Below are 23,878 nucleotides of genomic sequence, written 5' to 3'. Positions count from 1 at the left end.
CCCACTGCACTGTACTCAGCCACCCAAGGTATTAGGCAAGAGGCAGAGGACACTATGTCAAAGTCTATGCCTCAGTTTCTCCATTTCATTCCATGCTTCCACTTCACTCCATAGCCTCAAAAGTATCTTTTGAGGCTCAGAAGGAGAAGTTTGAAATCATAGATTTCTGTCTTAGTAGACTCCCTTGCCTGTGTGGCCATAGGTTTATCATAGTTTTTTTCATCTAGTTTTACACAAAATAATCATTAATAAAGTAGATGATGCTGGGGAAGAAAAAAAATAAGGAACATGATCAGGTTTGTGAAGAGGGTATGAAGAAAAGTTCAGAGTAAGAATAAAGCCGAGCACTGCCTGTCAAATGGGTAATGTGACTTCCAGGAAATTTGAATGGACTAATTCAGTGTTGTCTACAGTGGGTCCCCCAGAGAGGCTGCAGGCTTGGTGACCAAGCAGCATCTCTTTTTACAGTTGGCATGGAAAGCAGCCTGCAAGTCCCAGCTTAAAAAGAACAAAGAGCCATATGCCCATGCTTCATTGCAATTGTCGCAGGAGAGGTTGGGAAATAAGGAAAAACTCCAACGATGAGTGAGCTGAGAAAGCCATATCCTTTTTCTACAGCAGGCAGTATTCTGCTTTGAAGAATGAGTAAGCTACTAACCCAACCCAGAAGCAGAGCTGGGAGGGCAAGGGAGATAAAGCAGTTGGATAGTGAAGGGAAAGAGGGGAATGAGGGGAGGCACTTTGTCTTTCTTTTCTTCAACTTTAACTTGTTTCTTAGTTTACCAGCCTTTACTAAGTGTCAAATGGAGATCAGATTGACCCATCTATTGCCACATGGAAGGTCTGACTTAGTCATTTTCCTAGAGACATGGAAGCTAACTTAATTGGGCCATATACTGTCTTGTAGCAGGATCTGGTGTTAAGTCATCCTTGCTTGAAGCCTATTAAATGTTCGCAGTTATTACATATGAAAACCTGAAAAGTTGGCTAGGAACTAAGCAATCCACTTGAGATCATGTTTCTTTCTTAATTTCCTCCCTGTCAGTTTTCATGCAAGGGCCTTCTCAGATATCTAGAAACTTCATATTGTGACTAAGCAGCGTTTCAAGTATGGGTTTTAATGATTTGGTCCATTATTTCATTTTATTTCAATAGTTTTTTGGGAACAGGTGGTTTTTGGTTACATGGACAAGTTATTTTATTTTTGCATTTCATTATTTATTTAGATGTTTAAGCTCTCGCACTACATTTTTACAAGCTGGTAAACACTGACAAATTATTTCTCCCACAGTACTGTAACCACACATCCCCAGACAGTATAAATATATGGTTGAACTAATGTTAATACACATCACCATTTTATCGATTATATAATAAATTATCAGGTATCCAAATATTAAGTTACACAGCTCAAAAGGCATATAAAATATTAGATGTCTGCTCAATTCATGAGCAGAAACCCACTTCTTTTTTTGCAAGCAAGGTTGGGAAGAGAAGGAAAAAAAAAATCACACTTTCAAACAAAAATAAATTGGTAAACAACTTCTGATAAGTATGGAAAAAAATGCAAGAATTTCAGGAAGTTTATGATTATAATAACAAAGCATTTCTACCTTTAAAAATATTTTACTAAATTGAAGAGCATATTCTGCATGTTCTGCATAAGATAAAGGCAACATTTTGCTAAAAGTAATTAATAGGTCCCTCCCATTTTTTTTTTCTCAGGTCCTCCCTGTTAAGCTGCACCTCAGAGTGCAAACATTAAATTAACTGTAAGGCTTTTTTGTCTGAAGACATTAAAGACATGTGCTTTTGTACAATGTAGATTTTCAAAATGGAGGTTTTTTTTTTTTTTTTTTTTTTTTTTTGAGACCGAATCTAACTCTGTTGCCCAGGCTGGAGTGCAGTGGCACAATCTCGGCTCACTGCAAGCTCTGCCTCCTGGTTTCACATCATTCTCCTGCCTCAGCCTCCCGAGTAGCTGGGACTACAGGCACCCGCCACCATGCCTGGCTAATTTTTTGTATTTTTAGTAGAGACGGGGTTTCACCATGTTAGCCAGGATGGTCTCGATCTCCTGATCTCGTGATCCACCCGCCTTGACCTCCCAAAGTGCTGGGATTACAGACGTGAGCCACCATGCCTGGCCTGGAGGTTTTTAATAAAAGCACAAAGTGAGATTTATAGAAACACATGAAATAATCATTGTAAGGCTTGGTTAAAAAAATATCAATGGCTAAGCAAACCTGATGTCTACTGGTATGAATATGGGAAACGTAAACATAAAGTGAGCAGACAAATCACCATGTAGGCCCTACTTTCAATGTTTGAAATGATTGAAGGAATAAACCACATAAGGTCTAAAGTGTTCATAGTTCCTGAGATTTTAGTTCTGTATGGTGCAAAAAATATACAAGTATAGTGCTGGGTATTTTGGCACCTAATTTTCCTAAAATTCTTATGTATTGATAAGATTCTGGCATGGAAATAGATTTAAATAAGTCTGGTTTTATTGAATGCAACAGTTGTTTATATGGCCATTGGAATCTTTGAAGTGCAGCCGCGTTTTAGGATGATACTTCTCCAAATACAAAAGTTGCTTGCTTTTAAAAGCTCCATGCTGCTTTTCTCCTATGAATTGTATTGCATCTTCATGTTTCATTCCACCTTCAATTAATGCTAGGGCAACAAGTACTGGAGTTCTCCCAAGGCCTACAATGCAATGAACAGCAATACAACAACCAGGTTCTTCATGAAACTTAATTTTTATGAAATTTAACCTATCAGCAACTATCTGGTTAGATAGTGGTACACTATCACCAAACGGCCAATCGAGAACATAGGTACCTTCTTTCTCCACAAGAGTAGTGTCATAAGTTGCTTCACATACTCTTACGATTGTGGTAACTCCATACTTCTTAAGTTTCTCTATAAATTTATTTAAGGTCACATTGTTTGGATTGTGTGCAATAGGAAATCTCATGTTCTTGTATGTGATTTCCACAGGAGCTGGGTGGTTCATTCGAGCCGTGTTAATTTAGCTAAAGAAGACTCAGTAGGATTATGAAATAATTAAAAAATTGAATACAGAAATGATGCAAAGAAACTGAAGTCTACTTCAACATATTCCACTTGAAATTCTCAGTGCTTTGAGTGTGAAGTTGTAAGTAATGATAAATGAAATGAACCTCCTAACAAGAAGCAGCAATTCTTCAATTCAGTAATACTGAGGCAACAAACAGAAAAGAAGTGCACTGAGATTTACCCCATCCAGGTCAGAACTCTTGTAAAATGCTCTGTGGGTTTCAATTCAACACTTCTGTGTCCAGGATAACCACTCCTATAGGGGCTTCTTAGTGGAGTAGTAATTAATTTCTATAGTTCACTTGTCTGCATAGAGATCGCACTATGCCTGGCAGTAATCTCCACTGCCCTTCAGAAACTCCATAAATGTGTGACTAAGAACACCGCAGAACTGAGGAATGTATTTACTCCCTGAAGATTATGGCCTAATCATACAGTTGGTCCCAAGGCAGCAGTGACACAGGGGGTGGTGGGGGCTACAGGGCAGGAGGCAGCGGTTGTCATGGCAGAGTGGAAAAGGTGGTGGCGATGCAGCAGACAACTTCTTTAGTGGTGATTTCTGAGATTTTGATGCACCCATCACACGAGCAGTGTACACTGTACCCAATGTGTAGTTTTTTATTTTATTTTATTTATTTATTTATTTATTTATTTATTTATTTATTTTGAGACAGAGTCTCACTCTGTCGCCCAGGCTGGAGTGCAGTGGCCGGATCTCGGCTCACTGCAAGCTCCACCTCCCGGGTTTACGCCATTCTCCTGCCTTAGCCTCCTGAGTAGCTGGGACTACAGACGCTCGCCACCTCGCCCGGCTATTTTTTTGTATTTTTTACTAGAGACGGGGTTTCACCGGGTTAGCCAGGGTGGTCTTGATCTCCTGACCTCGTGATCCACCCGTCTCAGCCTCCCAAAGTGCTGGGATTACAGGCTTGAGCCACCGCGCCCGGCCAATGTGTAGTTTTTTAATTCTCACCCCCCGAGTCCCCAAAGTCCATTATATCATTATATCATTTTTATGTCTTTGTGTCCTTATAGCTTAGCTATGATATTTAGTTTTTGATTCCTGAGTTACTTCACTTAGAATAATGGTCTCTAACTCCACCTAGGTTGCCGTGAATGCCGTTATTTCATTACTTTATATGGCTGAGTAGTATTCCATGGTATATACATATATATCTCACATTTTCTTTATCCACTCATTGGCTGATCAGCATTTAGGCTGGTTCCATATTTTTGCAGTTGCAGATTGTGCTGCTATAATAAACATGTGTGTGCAAGTGTCCTTTTCATATAATGACTTCCCTTTTTTGAGTAGGTACCCAGTAGTGGGATAGGCTTCTTAGGGAATCAGGACATCTTATTGGTTGAAATGACTTGTCTGAAAATCTAAGCTGACCTAAACTGTGCTCAGTAAAGGAGGGTTGAGGCCTGTAGCTATTGGTTTTGGAGCTGTGAGAGTGATGTTTGGAGCAGCTAGATGACATACTAAGTGTGAAAGCTGGAATTTGAGGAATGTAGTTAAGTTGCATCATGAAAGACTATTCCCAGGATGTTTCTGACCCCAGTAAGTACTGATTAGTGTGGCCTCTTAGCCTTAGCTTTTGGAATGTTGGATATTTTGATATTAAGCTAAACCTTGAACTTAGCCACTATAGATTGAATTTTGTGACCTCCATGCATAGTTCATATTCTGAGTCCCATGTTGTCAAAACAGTTTTCCCAGATGTGCCACCTAAGCCTTCAGGGGTCATCAGATCTATGTCTTATTTTCAGAGATGGGCCACCATTGACCCAGTGCTTCTTAGTTACCATACCAAAATACTCAAAGAGATTTAATTGCATTTCAGTCAACCACTCGAACTGAGAAATAAGAAAAGATGTTAGTCTTGTTTGGTCCATATTAGTGGATATTTTAATTAATGAGTTTTTCCAGTTTATTTCTCTATAGTGTTGTGAAGGACAACATGAGAAAAATTGTACTGTGTCCATTAGCTCATTTGTTCATCCATTCAAACCATTTTGTAAACACAGATGATGGGGGGTGTGCCCAAGATGGCTGAAGAGAAACAGCTCCAGCCTCCAGCTCCCAGCATGAGTGACACAGAAGACAGGTGATTTCTGCATTTTCAACTGAGGTACCAGGTTCATCTCACAGGGGCATGTCAGACAGTCGGTGCTGGTCTGCAAGTGCAGCCCGACCAGTGAGAGCTGAAGCAGGGCGAGGCATCGCCTCACCTGGGAAGTGCAAGGGGGAAGGAAATTCCTTTTCCTAGCCAAAGGAAATTGAGACTCACAACACCTGGAAAATAAGGTAACTCCCACCCTAATACTGTGCTTTACCAAGGGTCTTAGCAAATGGCACACCAGGAGATTATATCCCACACCTGGCACAGAGGGTCCCACCCCCATGGAACCTCCCTCATTTCCAGCACAGCAGTCTGAGATCTAACTGCAAGGCGGCAGTGAGGCTGGGGGAGGGGCGCCCGCCATTGCTGAGGCTTAAGTAGGTAAACAAAGCCACCTGGAAGCTCAAATTGGATAGAGCCCACCTCAGCTCAAGGAGGCCTGCCTGCCTCTGTAGACTCCAACTCTGGGGACAGGGCATAGCTAAACAAAAAGCAGCAGAAACCTCTGCAGATGTAAATGTCCCTGTCTGACAGCTTTGAAGAGAGCAGTGTTTCTCCCAGCACGGAGGTTGAGATCTGAGAATAGACAGTCTGCCTGCTCAAGTGGGTCCCTGACCCCTGAGTAGCCTAACTGGGAGACATCCCCCACTAGGTGGAGACCAACACCTCACACCTCACACCTCACATGGCTGGGTACACCCCTGAGACAAAGCTTCCAGAGCAAGAGTCAGACAGCAACACTTGCTGTTCAGCAATATTCTGTCTTCTGCAGCCTCCACTGCTGACAGCCAGGCAAACAGGGTCTGGAGTGGACCTCAGGCAAACTCCAACAGACCTGCAGCTGAGGGTCCTGACTGTTAGAAGGAAAACTAACAAACAGAAAGGACACCCACACCAAAACCCCATCAGTATGTTACCATCATCAAAGACCAAAGGCAGATAAAAGCACAAAGATGGGGAAAAAGCAGAGCAGAAAAGCTGGAAATTCAAAAAATCAGAGTGCATTTCCCACTCCAAAGGAACACAGCTCATTGCCAGCAACAGAACAAAGCTGGATGGAGAACGACTGACAAGTTGAGAGAAGAAGGCTTCAATTGATCAAACTTCTCAGAGCTAAAGGAGGAACTACGTAACCAGCACAAAGAAACTAAAAACCTTGAAAAAAGAATGGATGAAGACCTTAAAAGAACTTATAGAGGTGAAAACCATGACACAAGAACAACATGACAAATGCACAAGCTTCAGTAACTGACTCAATCAACTGGAAGAAAAAGTGTCAGTGACTGAAGATGAAATGAATGAAATGAATAGAGAAGAGAAGTGTAGAGAAAAAAGAAATGAACAAAGCCTCCAAGAAATATGGGATTATGTGAAAAGACCAAATCTATGTCTGATTGGTGTGCCTGAAAGTGATGGGGAAAATGGAACCAGCTTGGAAAACACTCTGCAGGATACCATCCAGGAGAACTTCTCCAACCTAGTAAGGCAGGCCAACATTCAAATTCAGGAGATACAGAGAACACCACAAAGATACTCTTCGAGAAGAGTAACTCCAAGACACATAATTGTCAGATTCACCAAAGTTGAAATGAAGGAAAAAATGTTAAGGGCAATCAGAGAGAAAGGTCGGGTTACCCACAAAGGGAAGCCCATCAGGCTAACAGCAGATCTCTCAGCAGAAACTCTACAAGCCAGAAGAGAGTGGGGGCCAATATTCAACATTCTTAAAGAAAAGAATTTTCAACCCAGAATTTCATATCCAGCCAAACTAAGTTTCACAAGTGAAGGAGAAATAAAATCCTTTACTGACAAGCAAATGCTTAGAGATTTTGTCACCACCAGGCCTGCCCTACAAGAGATCCTGAAGGAAGCACTAAACGTGGAAAGGAACAACCGGTACCAGCCATTGCAAAAACATGCCAAAATGTGAAGTCCATTGATGCTAGGAAGAAACTGCATCAACTAATGAGCAAAATAACCAGCTAATATCATAATGACAGGATCAAGTTCACACATAACAATATTAACCTTAAATGTAAATGGACTAAATGCTCCAATTAAAAAACACAGACTGGCAAATTTAAAGAGTCAAGACCCATCAGTTTGCTGTATTCAGGAGACCCATCTCACATGCAGAGACACACACAGGCTCAAAATAAAGGGATGGAGGAAGATCTACCAAGCAAATGGAAAAAAAAAAAAAAAAAAAAAAAAAAAAAAAAAAAAAAAAAGCAGAGATTGCAATTCTAGTCTCTGATAAAACAGACTTTAAACCATCAAAGATCAAAAGAGACAAAGAAGGCCATTACATAATGGTAAAGGGATCAATTCATCAGGAAGAGCTAACTATCCTAAATATATATGCACCCAATACAGGAGCACCCACATTCATAAAGCAAGTCCTCAGAGACTTACGAAGAGACTTAGACTCCCACACAATAATAATGGGAGACTTTAACACCCCACTGTCAACATTAGACAGATCAATGAGACAGAAAGTTAACAAGGATATCCAGGAATTGAACTCAACTCTGCACCAAGTGGACCTAATAGACATCTACAGAACTCTCCACCCCAAATCAACAGAATATACATTCTTGTCAGCACCACATTGCACTTATTCCAAAATTGACCACATAGTTGGAAGTAAAGCACTCCTCAGCAAATGTAAAAAACAGAAATTATAACAAACTGTCTCTCAGACCACAGTGTGATCAAACTAGAACTCAGGACTAAGAAACTCAATCAAAACCACTCAACTACATGGAAACTGAACAACCTGCTCCTGAATGACTACTGGGTACATAATGAAATGAAGGCAGAAATAAAGATGTTCTTTGAAACCAATGAGAACAAAGATACAACATACCAGAGTCTCTGGGACACATTTAAAGCAGTGTGTAGAGGGAAATTTATAGCACTAAATGCCCGCAAGAGAAAGCAGGAAAGATCTAAAATTGACACTCTAACATCACAATTAAAAGAACTAGAGAAGCAAGAGCAAACACATTCGAAAGCTAGCAGAAGGCAAGAAATAACTAAGATCAGAGCAGAACTGAAGGAGGTAGAGACACAAAAGGCTGTCCAAAAAATCAATGAATCCAGGAGCTGGTTTTTTGAAAAGATCAACAAAATTGATAGACTGCTAGCAAGACTAATAAAGAAGAAAAGAGAGAAGAATCAAATAGATGCAATAAAAAATGATAAAGGGGATATCACCACTGACCCCACAGAAATACGAACTACCATCAGAGAACACTATAAACACCTCTACACAAATAAACTAGAAAACCTAGAAGAAATGGATAATTTCCTGGACACTTACATTCTCCCAAGACTAAACCAGGAAGAAGCTGAATCTCTGAATAGACCAATAGCAGGCTCTGAAATTGAGGCAATAATTAATAGTCTACCAACCAAAAAAAGTACAGGACCAGACGGTTTCATAGCCAAATTTTACCAGAAGTACCAGGAGGAGCTGGTACCATTCCTTCTGAAACTATTCCAATCAATAGAAAAAGAGGGAGTCCTCCCTAACTCATTTTATGAGGCCAACATCATCCTGATACCAAAGCCTGGCAGAGACACAACAAAAAATGAGAGTTTTAGACCAATATCCCTGATGAACATTGATGCAAAAATCCTCAATGAAATACTGGCAAACCGAATCCAGCAGTACATCAAAAAGCTTATCCACCATGATCAAGTGGGCTTTATCCCTGGAATGCAAGGCTGGTTCAACATTCGCAAATCAATAAATGTAATCCAGCATATAAACAGAACCAAAGACAAAAACCACATGATTATCTCAATAGATGCAGAAAAGGCCTTTGACAAAATTCAACAGCCCTTCATGCTAAAAATGCTCAATAAATTCAGTATTGATGGAATGTATCTCAAAATAATAAGAGCTATTTATGACAAACCCACAGCCAATATCATACTGAATGGGCAAAAACTGGAAAAATTCCCTTTGAAAACTGGCACAAGACAGGGATGCCCTCTCTCACCACTCCTATTCAACATAGTGTTGCAAGTTGTGGCTAGGCCAATCAGGCAAGAGACAGAAATAAAGGGTATTTAGTTAGGAAAAGAAGAAGTAAAATTGTCCCTGTTTGGAGATGACATAATTGTATATTTAGAAAACCCCCTTGTCTCAGCCCCAAATCTCCTTCAGCTGATAAGCAACTTCAGCAAAGTCTCAGGATACAAGATCAATGTGAAAAAATCACAAGCATTCTTATACACCAGTAACAGACAAACAGAGAGCCAAATCATGAATGAACTCCCATTCACAATTGCTTCAAAGAGAATAAAATACCTAGGAATCCAACTTACAAGGGATGCAAAGGACCTCTTCAAGGAGTACTACAAACCACTCTTTGTGAAATAAAAGAGGACACAAACAAATAGAAGAACATACTATGCTCATGGTTAGGAAGAATCAATATCATGAAATGGCCTACTGTCCAAGATAATTTATAGATTCAATGCCATCCCCATTAAGCTACCAATGACTTTCTTCACAGAGTTGGAAAAAATTGCTTTAAAGTTCATATGGAACCAAAAAAGACCGTGCATTGCCAAGACAATCCTAAGCCAAAGAACAAAGCTGGAGGCATCATGTTACTTGACTTCAAACTATACTACAAGGCTACAGTAACCAAAACAGCATGGTACTGGCACCAAAACAGAGATATAGACCAATGGAACAGAACAGAGCCCTCAGAAATAATACCACACATCTATAGCCATCTGATCTTTGACAAACCTGACAAAAACAAGAAATGGGGAAAGGATTCCCTATTTAATAAATGGTGCTGGGAAAATTGGCTAGTCATAAGTAGAAAGCTGAAACTGGATCCTTTCCTTACTCCTTATATGAAAATTAATTCAAGGTGGGTTAGAGACTTTAATGTTAGACCTATAACCATAAAAACCCTAGAAGAAAACCTAGGTAATACCATTCAGGACATAGGCATGGGCAAGGACTTCATGTCTAAAACACCAAAAGCAATGAGAACAAAAGCCAAAATTGACAAATGGGATCTAATTAAATTAAAGAGCTTCTGCACAACAAAAGAAACTACCATCAGAGTGAACAGGCAACCTACAGAATGGGAGAAAATTTTTGCAATCTATCCATCTGACAAAAAAGGCTAATATCCAGAACCTATAAAGAACTCAATCAAATTTACAAGAAAAAAAAACAAATAACCCCATCAAAAAGTGGGCAAAGGATATGAAAAGACAATTCTCAAAAGAAGACATTCATGCAGCCAACAGACACATGAAAAAATGCTCATCATCACTCACCATCAGAGAAATGCAAATCAAAACCACAATGAGATACCATCTCACGCCAGTTAGGATGGCAATCATTAAAAAATCAGGAAACAACAGGTGCTGGAGTGGATGTTGAGAAATAGGAACACTTTTACACTGTTGGTGGGACTGTAAACTAGTTCAACCATTGTGGAAAACAGTGTGGCAATTCCTCAAGGATCTAGAACTAGAAATACCATTTGACCCAGCCGTCCCATTACTGGGTATATACCCAAAGGATTATAAATCATGCTGCTGTAAAGACACATGCACATGTATGTTTATTGCAGCACTATTCACAATAGCAAAGACTTGGAATCAACCCAAATGTCTGTCAGTGACAGACTGGATTAAGAAAATGTGGCACATATACACCATGGAATACTATGCAGGCATAAAAATGGATGAGTTTGTGTCCTTTGTAGGGACATGGATGCAGCTGGAAACCATCATTCTCAGCAAACTATCACAAGAACAGAAAACCAAACACCTCATGTTCTCACTCATAGGTGGGAATTGAACAATGAGATCACTTGGACACAGGAAAGGGAACATCACACACCGGGTCCTATTGTGGGGAGGGGGGAGGGGGGAGGGATAGCATTAGGAGATATACCTAATGTAAATGATGAGTTAATGGGTGCAGCACCCCAACATGGCACATGTATACATATGTAACAAACCTGCACGTTGTGCACGTGTACCCTAGAACTTAAAGTATAATAATAAAATTAAATAAATAAATAAATAAATTAATTAAAAAAACACACACACAGATGATGTCCAAAGCCGTGTGCCTCTGTGAGGTTTACCAAATGAATGAGGTATAGTTTTAACTGTAAAAGAATTTACAGTGTCAAGTAATTCAAGAAGTTCTTTCTTCCAGTTTAATATGTGTGAGTATTAAAAGAGTACAATGATTAAAAGAGTAATGGGATTTGTATTCATTGCATCTCTCTTTTGGAAACCATGAATAGTGAAATATAACTTCTCTCAAAGTGTTTGTAATCCAAACTGGGAAGTGGGTTGTGGGGACATAAATTATAACTAGAAGTAGCTATTATACAAGATAAATCATTTGTCGCATTTGAGCCATTAAGTATTATAGGGGTTTTAGAGACAAGAGAGGCCTCTTCCAAATTGGGCCATCAATAGGATAGCCATATAATTTTTCATCCAGATTGGGACACCACTGAGAGTGAAAGGGGGTATGGTTGCTAATTATGGCAGGATAAGAGAAACAACTGGTATCAGTCAGGTAAACCAGGACGTACTTCACACATCAGGGAATGGCTCAGGGAGGCAGTTGCATTTAAACTGAACCTTGCAGTAAATTTAAACCAGAATCACAAATCCTTTCTCAAATACAATATCCCATTAGTACTGTCTTTCACATGTATGCCTTGGAGCTGCCTTAGAGTTAAACAGATTGAAGTTAAATTATTTCAGTAAATCAGTAGCCAATCTATTTTAAAAAGAAATCTGAAACCAACTTACATCTACATATGCTGTAAAAAGACTACTATATGGCAAGGTGTTCTCTATGTCAGAGAAAGTGCATAAGTTTTAACTGAGGTGCTAATTTTGACTGAATAACGTTAGATTCCTGAAGCATGATACTGAGAAGGATTCTGAGACTGTAACCTGATTCAGTTGGAAAGAATGCTGTGTTTGATTAACAGTGTCTACTATGGATACAGAAAGTTGAATTGGTGCTGCTCATTTGCTTTCTTTCATAAAAGCGTTTATATATAATTCAGCAGGTAATTTTTGAAAGTAAGTATACTGTTCAGCTTACAATTATGAAATCTCTGAACAAGAGTAAAAATAATAAAATTAAATTGAATAACTGTTCTTAGTGCTAGATGACCTGTTCTATGGGTCTTTCCATAATCTGTCATTTTTCTTTTTCATATACTTTTGAATGGACTTAAATATATCAAGTAATATGGCCATCCATTAAGATGTTGATAACATGTTCATGATACTACAATAGTGCTACAGGAAATTGAGTAAAGGGACCTGCAGTGACTTACTTAAAGTAACTCAGTAAACTCATGATGAAACAATATGCTGATTTTGATGCCTTATCTTAGGGAAGGTGGTATGGTGTATTGAAGAAACCACTGGATTGGGAGGTAGATGTCTTAGTCCATTTATGCTGCTATGACAAACTATCATAATATAGGTGGCTTGTAAGCCACAGACATTTATTTGTCATAGTTCTAGAAGCTGGGAAGTCCAAGACCAAGGCACTAGCAAATTCAGTGTCTGGTGAGCATCAGCTTTCTGGCTCACAGATGGCACCTTCTTGCCATGTTCTCACATGGTGGAATGGTGTGAGGAGTCTCTCTTGGTCATCTTTTATTAAAGCACTAATTTTATTCATGAAGGTTGTGCCTTCATGATCTAATCACCTTCCAAAGTCTCCACCTCCTAATTACCATCACTTTGGGCATTAGGATTTCAACATATACATTTTTTTTTTTCAGAGATAGGGGAGAAACACAAATATTTAGGCCATAGATACTTTACATTTCTTGTCCAGCTTTGCTATTAGTTATATTGATGCTGTTTAGGCCACCTACTTCTTAAAGTCACAGTTGTTTAATCTGCAAAAAATGAAAATGGATTTCTGATATTCCTTTTTCAAATTGATAGTCTAGACATTTCAAATCACACTTCTTCTATAATTATATACTTTCTCAATGAAGAACTAATAGTAAATAATTTAGCCTTTGCAGACCTTACAATTTCTGTCACATCTACTTCATATTATTGTTGTAGTATGAAAGCAGTTGCAGACAATATGTAAATAAATGGGTATGACTGTGTCCCAATAAAACATATACAAAAATAGTTTCTTGCCTTAGAGCTTTAGTTTCCCAACCCCTATGTTAATCTGTCTTACCAGATAAGAGTTGTCTATTGCTGAATAATGAAAAATTATAGCTTAAAACAACAAATCTTTATTATCTCACAGTTTCTGAGGGTCAGAAATCTGAGAGTGGCTTAGCTGAGTACAAAAAGTAATTCAAAATTTATGTACGTTGTCTCAAGATAAACATTACTTGATTTCCCCTTTTCCATATTTTCCTTATAAAGGTATAATAATATTTTTATGGACTTCATACTAAAGGTACATTCTGACTTCAGGTATAGAGATGCCAGAGATACCAGCAAAGAGGTTAAAGTTTCCACAGAGAGAGATCAAGAGAGAGGAAGGTAGGTGGGCAAAAGAGTGGCTTCTAAGTGAGAGAAGACAGCAGGAGTAGAAAACCCCAGGCCAGAAGGAGTTATTGAAAGACTAAAAGGAAGCATAGCTAATATATTTATAACAGGTGAGAATGTTGCTTCATGAATATGTTAATAACTTAATCTGTTCTTCTGAGGTTGAGGACATCTGATAATCGTTGATTTAAAAGCTACTTGGGGTCTTCTGAGATGTTCCCAGACTAAGTCATTGTGTTACTTTTTTAATCCAACAAGCATTTGTTGTAATGAAAGATGACAAGCCCAAAATCAGGAAGGATGTAATGTGCTCATCAAGAAACTCAGATTTGGCCTTGGGCACAGTGATAGACAAACAGGGGACATCCTACCTACCGGCCAAAGCTGTTGTTCTCACCATCAGCCCCCTTGGCACCCTGGCTCCCTAACCCAGTTGGAATGACTGACACCTCTAGTAGCTTCTATCCAAACTTTCCCATGAGACCTCACTCTTCCAAGTAATTTAGCACATCAGGCCTTATTTAAGAAACAATCTGAAACAAAAAGAGAAAGAATGCAATGGCAGTTGTTTTTGACAAAGCCAATTTCTTTGAAGTAAAGATTGAAATTTCATTCAAAACCAGAAATGACCAGTTGATGGCAACATTTTCTTTTTTTTTTTTTTTTTTGCATAAGGAACCTGCTCTGTCAGTGAGGAGTTGATTAGGTTCAATGGCCTATTGTAGTAACTGCCTCTAGTGAACACACCACTCACAAATGCCAGGAAACATTGGTCTTTCTTTAAAAAAATAACAAGAACACTTTGTATGAATTATAGAGTGTCTTTGGCCAGAGTTTTTATTAATATTTATTATCATTTGACAGCACCTGTATGGTGTTCTCATTAATCAATTATACTTAAATTTAAAATATTTCACAGTTTTCTTTTAACTTAACACCTATCGAGGGTGGTAGAGTTAGGGTTTAGAACACATGCAGGAGAAAGTTCTCATAGTGTTCTCTGCCCAGAACGCTGAGAATTAGAACTGAATTGAGAGTTGTTGCTTGCGGAGATCATGAAAGATCAACTATCTGTAGTTCATCTCCATTTCATAGTGCTTCTGAGACACTGGGGTGATTTCAGGCAGCATTTACACTGAGTTCCCTGAGGGAACAGAAGTGTACCAGTTTATCTTTGTACTGCCAGAAATGAAAGAAATGATATGAGTACTGATTTTTGTGTCAAGCACTGAGGTAAATATTTTACATTTATTTCATCATTTAATTTCTATACTGAGAAATTTGTTTTATCCTTATATGATGGATGAAACAACCTGAATCTCTCACAGTTTGCTAGGATAGTATAGCATACAGAACGTGGTAGGTACTCAACAAATTTGTGCTAAATAAATTTGTTGAAGGTACAAATATAAAAACTGTGATCTAAGAAGGTCAAGAATGATCTCTAAAGATCTAATGGGCCTTAGAATGATCAGCTTAGACCATCAACTGTCCCCAGAGGTCACTTACCAGCTGTTTTTCCTCTTGTTTGAGATCAAGGTGTCTTGAAGCAAATGCCATTTCTAACTTCATAATAGTAAGCCATAGGAATGCAAAGCTCTTTCTGAGGTTAGACTTTGAGCACAGCTGATGTATAGAGAGTTGGTAAAACATTATGTGCTTAGTACAACATAGTGGGACTTCCAAAATCATGCTGCTCTAATTAACTCCAGTTTTGCCTATTTAAGTCCAAGAGAAATAAAAATGGAATAAAATGGTATCTTAGTCCATTTGGGCTGCTACAACAAAATACATTAGACTGAGTAATTTATAAACAATAGAAATTTATAATTTACAGTACTGAAGGCTGAGAATTTCAAGATCAAAGTGCCAGCTAATTCAGTGTCTGGTGAGTACCTTTTCCTCAAAGACAGTACCTCTGTCTTCATATGGAGAAAGCAGAAAGGCAATCCTTTGAGCCTCTTTTATAAGGGCACTAATCTCATTCATAAGGTTGGTACCCTCATGACAATCACTTCTCAAAAGCCCTACCTTTTTAAACTATCACATTGGGAATTAGATTTCAACACAGGAATTTTGGAAAGACACGTTCAGACCATAGCAAATGGTAAGAGAAGTCACTGACTAACAGCTCAATATATTTTGTTGCATTTATTATTATTATAATCATTCTACAGCTGCCCCCAAGAACTTCCATTTTCATTCCCACTCTCTGGCCTATTGATTTTCCCTTTCTCATTCTTCTCTGAGCAAAGTCCTTTTGGTCGGATTAGTCAATGTATCTTTAATTCAGAGAGGTGAAACTCTTCCGTGTGTTTCTGATAATTTACTGTTGCCACATGGCTCATTGGGAAGTAAAGAGTTTCTGAAAGTCAGGAGGGCATTGAAATGAATAGTACAAACTTAGCAGTACCAGGAAGCATTAAGGCCAAACCCATTATAGTAGAGGCATAAAAACAACTAGTCCTCCTTTCACCTGGGACTGTCCCTAGTAAAGACATCTCTCCTGGAACAGCTACATTTTCTTTCTTTCTTTCCTTTCTTTCCCTTTCCTTCCTTTTCTTCCTTTCCTTTCTTTCCTTTCCTTCCTTTCTTTCTTTCCTCCTTTCCTTTCCTTCTCTTTTTCCTTTTCTTTTCTTTTCTTTCTTTCTCTCTTTCTCTTTCTTGCTTTCTTGCTTGCTTTCTTGCTTGCTTTCTTCTCTCTCTCTCTCTCTCTCTCTCTCTCCTCTTTCTTTCTACAAGGTCTTACTTTGTCACCCAGGCTGGAGTACAGTGGTATGAACACAGCTTGCTATAGCCTCTACCTCCCAGGATCAAGTGATCCTCCTACCTCAGCCTACCAAGTAGCTGGGGCTACAGGTGCATGCCACCATGTCCAGCCAATCTTTCTAATTTTTTGTAGAGATGGGGTTTTGCCATGCTGTCCAGGCTAAAGCTGCATTTCCTACAGGGAACAGATGAGATAGCTGCCCTGGCACTCAGATGAATAAAATAAAATAAACAGAATTATTGGGAGACTTCCTAAGGGACCAGGTTTTTGTTTGATTCAGTGTAAATACATTCACCAATACTTCACTGAGCATCACCTATGCTCCTTCCTATATGTTATGTCCTTAAATACACCCATTAAAATTGCTGCATATCTGGGCAGATGCTCTGCCTGTTTCTAGCACCTACCTGAGGAAATAGTATGGATGACTGAAGTAGTACTACAGGGGTTCAGAGTTCCTTGAAAACTAAGCCTTATAAATCATGAGAGTGAGTGAACACTAATTCCCAAATAGCAGAATGCATTACGTTGTTTCAGGTCAGTAATAGCATCATTTTTTTAGTGATCAGAATACATTAAATGCATGCCAATTTTGTCACCACTTTTGTTAGCAAGATACTTAAGATCTTCATTTTCCTCTTATCTATCATTCTACTCTCATCTCTCATCATTGCCTAAATTCTCATTATTTTCCAAACACATCAGGCTTCTTCCCATTTTTGTTTTTTTGAAGAAGTCGTTACTTCCTGCTGGAATACTGTTTTTCTCTTCTATTTGATAAACTTATTAAGACTCAGCTTAAGTATTCCTTCCACTTCTATCCCCACCCCAGTCCTACCTCTACGCTTCAGTATCATATTTATTTATATTGTAATGATTTTAGGATGTTTGGGAGCAAAGTCTACTGGGACTATTCAGGAGAAAGGTGAAGAGAAAGAGAACTTGGCAGGGCTGGGACAGATCAACTTAACCAGGTTGCAGGACAGATCCCCAGGAGGGCAGGCAGGAGAGTATTCAGTGGATATATAAGTGGGTGGACAACAGCAATAAGCAGCCAAGGACACTGTGACCAACAGGCACTGAGCCTTCCGGAGTTCCTCCACACAGGGAAGATATCTGGGGTCTACATTGCGGGCGATTATTCAGATCAAAGGACTGTTGTCTGTAGGCAATCCAGCTGTCAGAAGGAGTTTAAGGCCTGTGCTGGGTAAGGAAATTGGCCAGTAGACTTGGTCAATACCACAGGAGTAAGAAAGCCAGGGCTCACTCTGACCCGTTGGACACTGAGTCTGACAGCATCATCAATTCCACCCTGCTGAAAAAACTCCTGTTCAGATAGTTAACTTAGAAGCTGAAGAGGGAGAGAAGACAGAAGGAGAGTGTCAGAGTCTCCAGCTAGAAGGACTGAGGAAGGCAGAGAAGTACTGTCATTTTGGCAATTTGGAAAGGTGCTACTTTCCTAGCACTAGAACACACACCCTTCCGGATTAGTCCTCATGTCTCATTCGTCTGTGTCTCCCTAGTGCCTAATACTCTGCCTGACATGTAACAGTCTTTCAATAAATGTTAAAGTGAAGCAACATATCAGTAAATACACAAATATTCCTCAGCCTCTATAAAACACACTCTCTGTTGCACTATCTATCATCAGTTGAATAGAAACACTCAACTAATATGTTGGTGATGCAATACATAATTGTCTGATTATAATTCCTATTCTTAATTTCTCATCCCACTATCTTCCCATACTGAAAAGTATAGTACGTCAAATTTATTTCAAAAATAGGGTTGGCATAATTTACTTTTTATTATAAAAATATCGTATATTGAGAAGAGTATATACTACATACTTGGCAATGGCTCACACCAGTAATCCCAGTAGTTTGGGAGGCCAAAATGGGAGGATCACTTGAGGCCAGGAGTTTAAGACCAGCCTGGGCAACATGGCAAGATCCCTGTCTCTACAAAAAATTTTAAAAATTATCCAGATGTAGTGGTGTGTACCTCTAGTCCAAGCTATTTGGGAGACTGAGGCAGGAGGATCACTTGAGCCTAGGAGGTGGAGGCTGCAGTCAGCTATGGCTGTGCCACTGCTCTCCAGCCTGGGCAACAGATTGAGACTCTGTCTCTAAAAAGATTTGTAAAAATTAAAAAAAATTATGAAATACCACATAACTGCATTCTTTAAATAATCTACATAATTTAAATAATTACAAAGTTCACACCACCGCCCAGGTTCAGACATAGAACATTGCCAGTGCCTCAAAAAGGCCTGTATATATGTTTGTGTCTGATTTCACTCCTTCTCTTCCCTGATATCCTAATTTTTCTGATAATAATTTCTTCCTTTTTCTTTATGATTTTATCATTTATGCATATGTTCCTAAAATATATATTTAGTTTGCCTGGCTTGAACATTATTGAATAGAATCTTCCTATATATATATATTTGTGTGTCACTTGCTTCTTTGGCTAAACATTAGATTCGTAAGATTATGTTAATTTATTTTGAGATTTTTTTTTAACATCTCTGTTGCTCAGAGGACTGGAGAGTACGTTTGCCTTTTACCCTTATTCTGAGTGAGCTATAGTGTACAGCCATGCCCCTCTCTCAGAAAAGTCAAACTGACAAAACAAACATTGAAAGTGGTTATTTATTTTACAAAAATTTCATCATAGTAGTCATTTAAAATGACTGGGTTAAAAATAGAAACTTAGTGTTTTGCAAAGTCTTATCAATGGAGTTATACTCGAATTGTTTCACATGTAGGTCAAAAGGGAGTGCATATGAGAGTGTAATTAGCATGAGGATTAGGGAGGACAGCTGGAAACTTGATGTCCAGACAGCATAAGGTGATGAGAAATCTCACTACCTTTTTGGGCCAGGAGCCCACAGAAGGAAGTACTGTATTTTTGACAATAAGATTGAGTGTGTGAACAGCTGAAGATAATACCTGTCTTTCTTTCTTTTTTTTTTTTTTCCACTATGTTGTCCAGGCTGGTTTCAAACTCCTGAGTTCAAGCGATCCTCCCACTTTGGCCTCTTAAAGTACTTGGATTACAGGCCGAGTCAACATGCTTGGCTTGTTTTGCCTTTTGTATCTGAGGAACTTCCTTTATTTCTTCCTATTTTCTTAACAATTCAGGCCTGTACATCCAGACCTATGCTACTAGTACTAAAAGAAAGACTGGTTCTGTTTTTGAGGCATTTAGCTACCAAGAAGGTGCTGTTAATTACTCAAGTGATTTCAGCTTGATAACATTTGTATGTGTCCACTGGTTTGGCAGCAAATCCAAAAAGTTATCAAATAAATAACCACTTCTGAAAAAAGTTGGTTGGATTAAGTCAACAACTTGTTACCCATAAGTTGTTTTTTAAAAAGCTATCTGAAAGAATTCAAATTCTAGATAAGAATCTGACAGCTGGATGGGATAGCAAAGATCTCTAAGTCTAATCCCCTTAGCTCAAAAGAAGTTCAATAAATTGCACAAAGAGCAGTGACTAGACCTAGGTCTCTTGGTTCCTGGTCGAAAGCTCTATCCACTGCCTCCAAGTTTTCATTTAATTTATCTGGTGTCTATAACTGAATTTGATTTTAATGCTATTCTTTTAAAAAGAATCTAAAGAAAAAGGCGTTATTTTCATTATTTAAAAAATACATTTTTACATTGTAATTTATCCTTTCCTATAAGAAAAACTCAAGATACTCTTTGAGGGTGTAGCATGTCACCTTTAAAATCAGTCTGTCTAGGGGAGAAACAACCTATAGAAGGTGAGAGAGAAATCTAGTGCATGATAGGAAGGCTGTTTTTGGGTCAGAGCCTGTGAAGGTCACCCACGTAACAGTAGGAAAAGCAGAGTGTAAGAGTCCATGGAGAAAGGCAGGTCAGATGTGAAGGTGAGAACTTGCCTAAATGCTCTTGTCAGTTCCACTTCCCTTTCAAATAGACATTAAGGTAATCAGTTGAGGATTACTTCAGGTTGTGAGCAGAAAGGTGCTGGGGGTTTGAGGAGGGAAGAGAAGGTATGAAATGGTCATTAGGCGAGCAAGAGAATGAATGGGCCAGAGAAATGTAGTATGATCTGGACTGCAGAAGGGCCACTTGAGATTAAAGACCATGCATTCAAATTGAATCCAGACAGCATATTTCCATGTTTTTCTCTGGTCACTATAAGCTACATGGGTGCAGACAGTTTGCAGAAAGGTTGATTTATCTAGGTTTGGGATTTTGCCAAGGGAGTACAATGAAATAGAGAAAGCAAGGGCAGAGGGTTCAGAATGTATGCAAGGGAGTGATCTGATGATGAAAAATTATTATGTCTGTGTCTCAGAAATCCTTGTGTCCTGTAGACCCATTTGCCAAATTCAGAGCTGTGTTTAGACAGGGATATAGTAGACTCTCAATACGTATCTGTTGAATAAATGTCTTTCAGTTAATGAATTTGTTGTTAATCATAGATTTATACTACCATGTTATGTACTGTGAGGGAGACATAAAGAGACATGTCTTGATTTCCACTCTAAAGGACTTTATAATCCAATTGATAAATAGAACATGATATGAAAAATGTAATAAAATAGAAAACAAAAGCCTTTTGTGTTTGTATGTTTTGTAATGCTATTGTTTAATTACTATTGGATATTTTCTTTGAATACTTGCTACTACTTGAGCATATACAAATACATGTTGTTTTCTGGTTGATAAACCCAAGCAAAGTAGAAGTAGATATGATGAACTGTGTGAGATGGTTTTAAAAGTTCCTTTAAAAACATAATCTTGTATTTGCCTTTTCATTTGTTTTACCATTTGAAATTGAAACTGTCTCTCAGTGCTGAGTAAGGATTTGCAATCTTCTATTTTTAAAGAGTTTGCTTACGGATACAATTCAATCTTTCTTTCTGGTTCTGCTCTTCACAAGATATATTGCATTTGACAGTTCTTTTATGTGAAGAGTTGAATATGGAATCCTAGGTTGAAGTTGCGATTTATGCTACCCATAAAACTTAAGGCCTTCACTGGCAATGGAAAAGCAATCAAGAATTGATGTAAACAGACCAATCTGACCCCCATCTGTTGCAGTTTAGTATTTTCTCAGAGAGAGACATTTACTCCAATAACTCCCTGTGATGTTAACAGGAGGTTATATACAGTATCAGAGCCAGCCTCTTTTTGAGTAGGGGAATATAGGTGGATGCACAGTTGGCAGGATTTCAGAGTCCTCAGGAGAAACTTAGTACATCAGAAGGTGTTTCCCCCACCATAATGATAATGCCTGACATTTAATTGTTTAGAATATTGTTTTCATGATTTCAGTGAAATAATAATTTGTGATGTGTTAGAAAATGTAGCCTTATCATCATTTAATGATAAATGAAAATATTAAATAATGAGATATCCAAGTGGGTGACCACAGTGATGATGGAAAATTTGGTATTTATATATGAGGTCTGTGGAAATCCAAACATGCAGGTTGGCAGGTGGGCAACTGGCAACAGATGGGTCTGCCAGAGCCTCAGATACCAAGACAGATGGGTCTGCCAGAGCCTCAGATATCAAGATTGGGTTTAGAGTTTTAGACCCTTAAAGTAGTCTGTGTCTGAACTGGGCTGGGTTGTAATTCTGGGTGGGCTGAAGGTATTGAGCAGGTAATGAAGAAAGGAACCTAGGGACAATAACACAGACACAAGTTCAGTGGTCAGGACTGTGACATATGGCAGAGGCTGGGTCTTATGATATAGGTTTTCATTCATATATGCACCCTCATTCTTGTATTCTTTAATAAACAAGTGTATATTGAACATCTGTGGACCAGGCATTAGGGAGGACACTGGAAAATAAAGACAAATATAACTATTTTGTAATGTGATCAGTGTGACAACAGAATACATAGGTTATATTTTAGAAGCACTTGAGTGAATCATTCAAAGCAGACTAGGAAGAAGGGGAGAGAAAGCTTTCTGGAAAATTAAGATGTAATGGTGTAGTGGCGGGCATCTGTAATCCCAGCTACTGTGGAGGCTGGGGCAGGAGAATCACTTGAACCTGGGAGGCAGAGGTTGCAGTGAGCCGAGATCGCACCATTGCACTCCAGCCTGGGCGACAAGAGCGAGACTTCATCTCAACAAACAAACAAATTATTGAATGTCAAATATATGGCAACTAACTAACTGTAGGACACAAAGTTAAGTGGGAGGGAGGGTCCTTTCTTCAAAAGCTTACAGCATCATGTGATCATTATATAATCAGATATCACTAATGAGAATTGGCTACATCAGATAGGGAAGTGAAGGAAACTTACCTAGGTAGTAAAACTTGAGTGATGGGAGAATTAGCTACGTGAAGGTAGAATATATGTTTACACATATTGTGTACAACATATAAATATATTCTAGGCAGATAAGAAGTTTGTGCAAAAGCACAGAGATGTGAAATGACAATCAAGGTTTGTAAAACTGGAACAAAGGATATATTTGGGAAAAGGCCGATAGTGGTGCCAGGGAAAAAGGCAAGGACCAGGTAACGAGAACCTGTGTGCTGAGCTATGGAGTGTGGCACTGAACATTGTTTAAACAGATGATGTGACAGGATCAACATTTTGTAGAAGTATGGAGAATGGGTTGGAGGGGGGCATTGTAGAGTTTATTTTAGTAATTCCCAGAAAAAAATGACAAATCCTTAAGCTGAAAGAAAGCAGTGGCGGTAAAAGTGGAGGAAAAAAAGATAGATATTGGAGGCATTAAGAGCTAACTATACAGACTCTGCTAGAGGGGCTGACAGGGGAGGTGACACATGTATTCATGGCATTGATTACATGGTGAACGCCATTTGTCGTCATAAAGAATTGATGAGAAGCAGCTCGTTTTGGAGTGGGAAATGTGTATAAGAGATAAATTCAACTTTATTGAGCTGCATTTGAATAGCCCGGGAGTAAATGTACAAAACTGTCCAGTAGAAAATTAAATATGCAGTTTGAAACTGAGAGTATAGCATGTCGATCAGGAATATTTTGTGAGGGTGATCAGCAAATTGGTGAGGGTTTATAGTATAGATTTGGATGAATTCATTCAGGAAAAGCCTGTAGAATCTGAACACCAGACAGTTAAATGAGAAGACGTTAGAAGAAAAATCCTTAAAAGAAACTGGAAAAAAGCAGAAGTGGAAGAAAGCTGGGAGGCTATGTGGTCCCAGGAATTTAGAATAAGAGAATTTCTCAAATGAGTATGGGGTCAATAAACAAAATACAGTAATACAGTGAAATATTATTTGGTCACACAAAGGAATCAAATACTGATACATGCTACAACATGGATGAAACTTGAAAACAGGCCAAAAGAAACGA

General features: G+C 38.7%; 2 protein-coding genes across 4 annotated transcripts in view; one reads left to right on the top strand and one right to left on the bottom strand.

The window, feature by feature from the left end:
* The window catches only part of PAPPA2 (pappalysin 2), a 302,229-nt gene that overhangs the window by 58,351 nt on the left and 220,000 nt on the right, over positions 1-23,878 (top strand). The window lies entirely within an intron of this gene.
* Positions 2,510-3,022, bottom strand: LOC119619640 (protein tyrosine phosphatase type IVA 1-like). 3 transcript variants are annotated; one of them, XM_037985914.2, is made up of 2 exons: positions 2,696-3,022; positions 2,510-2,620 (listed from the first exon to the last, which is right to left on the bottom strand). In XM_037985914.2, the coding sequence occupies exons 1-2, from the start codon at positions 3,020-3,022 to the stop codon at positions 2,510-2,512; spliced, it is 438 nt and encodes a 145-aa protein (XP_037841842.2). The 3 variants fall into 3 exon arrangements, with proteins under 3 accessions (XP_037841842.2, XP_037841843.2, XP_037841841.2); XM_037985915.2 differs by having other exon boundaries at positions 2,510-2,833; positions 2,927-3,022; XM_037985913.2 differs by having other exon boundaries at positions 2,510-3,022.

The sequence above is a fragment of the Chlorocebus sabaeus genome, chromosome 25 (genome assembly GCF_047675955.1).
Source record: "Chlorocebus sabaeus isolate Y175 chromosome 25, mChlSab1.0.hap1, whole genome shotgun sequence".
NCBI classification, from domain to species: domain Eukaryota; kingdom Metazoa; phylum Chordata; class Mammalia; order Primates; family Cercopithecidae; genus Chlorocebus; species Chlorocebus sabaeus.
Note: the sequence above shows the minus strand (reverse complement) of the source record. Positions and strands in the feature narration are given on the sequence as shown.

Coding starts and splice junctions, on each gene's coding strand:
- LOC119619640 (XM_037985913.2), bottom strand. CDS start 3,022: ATGAACCACCCAGCTCCTGTGGAAATCACATACAAGAACATGAGATTT.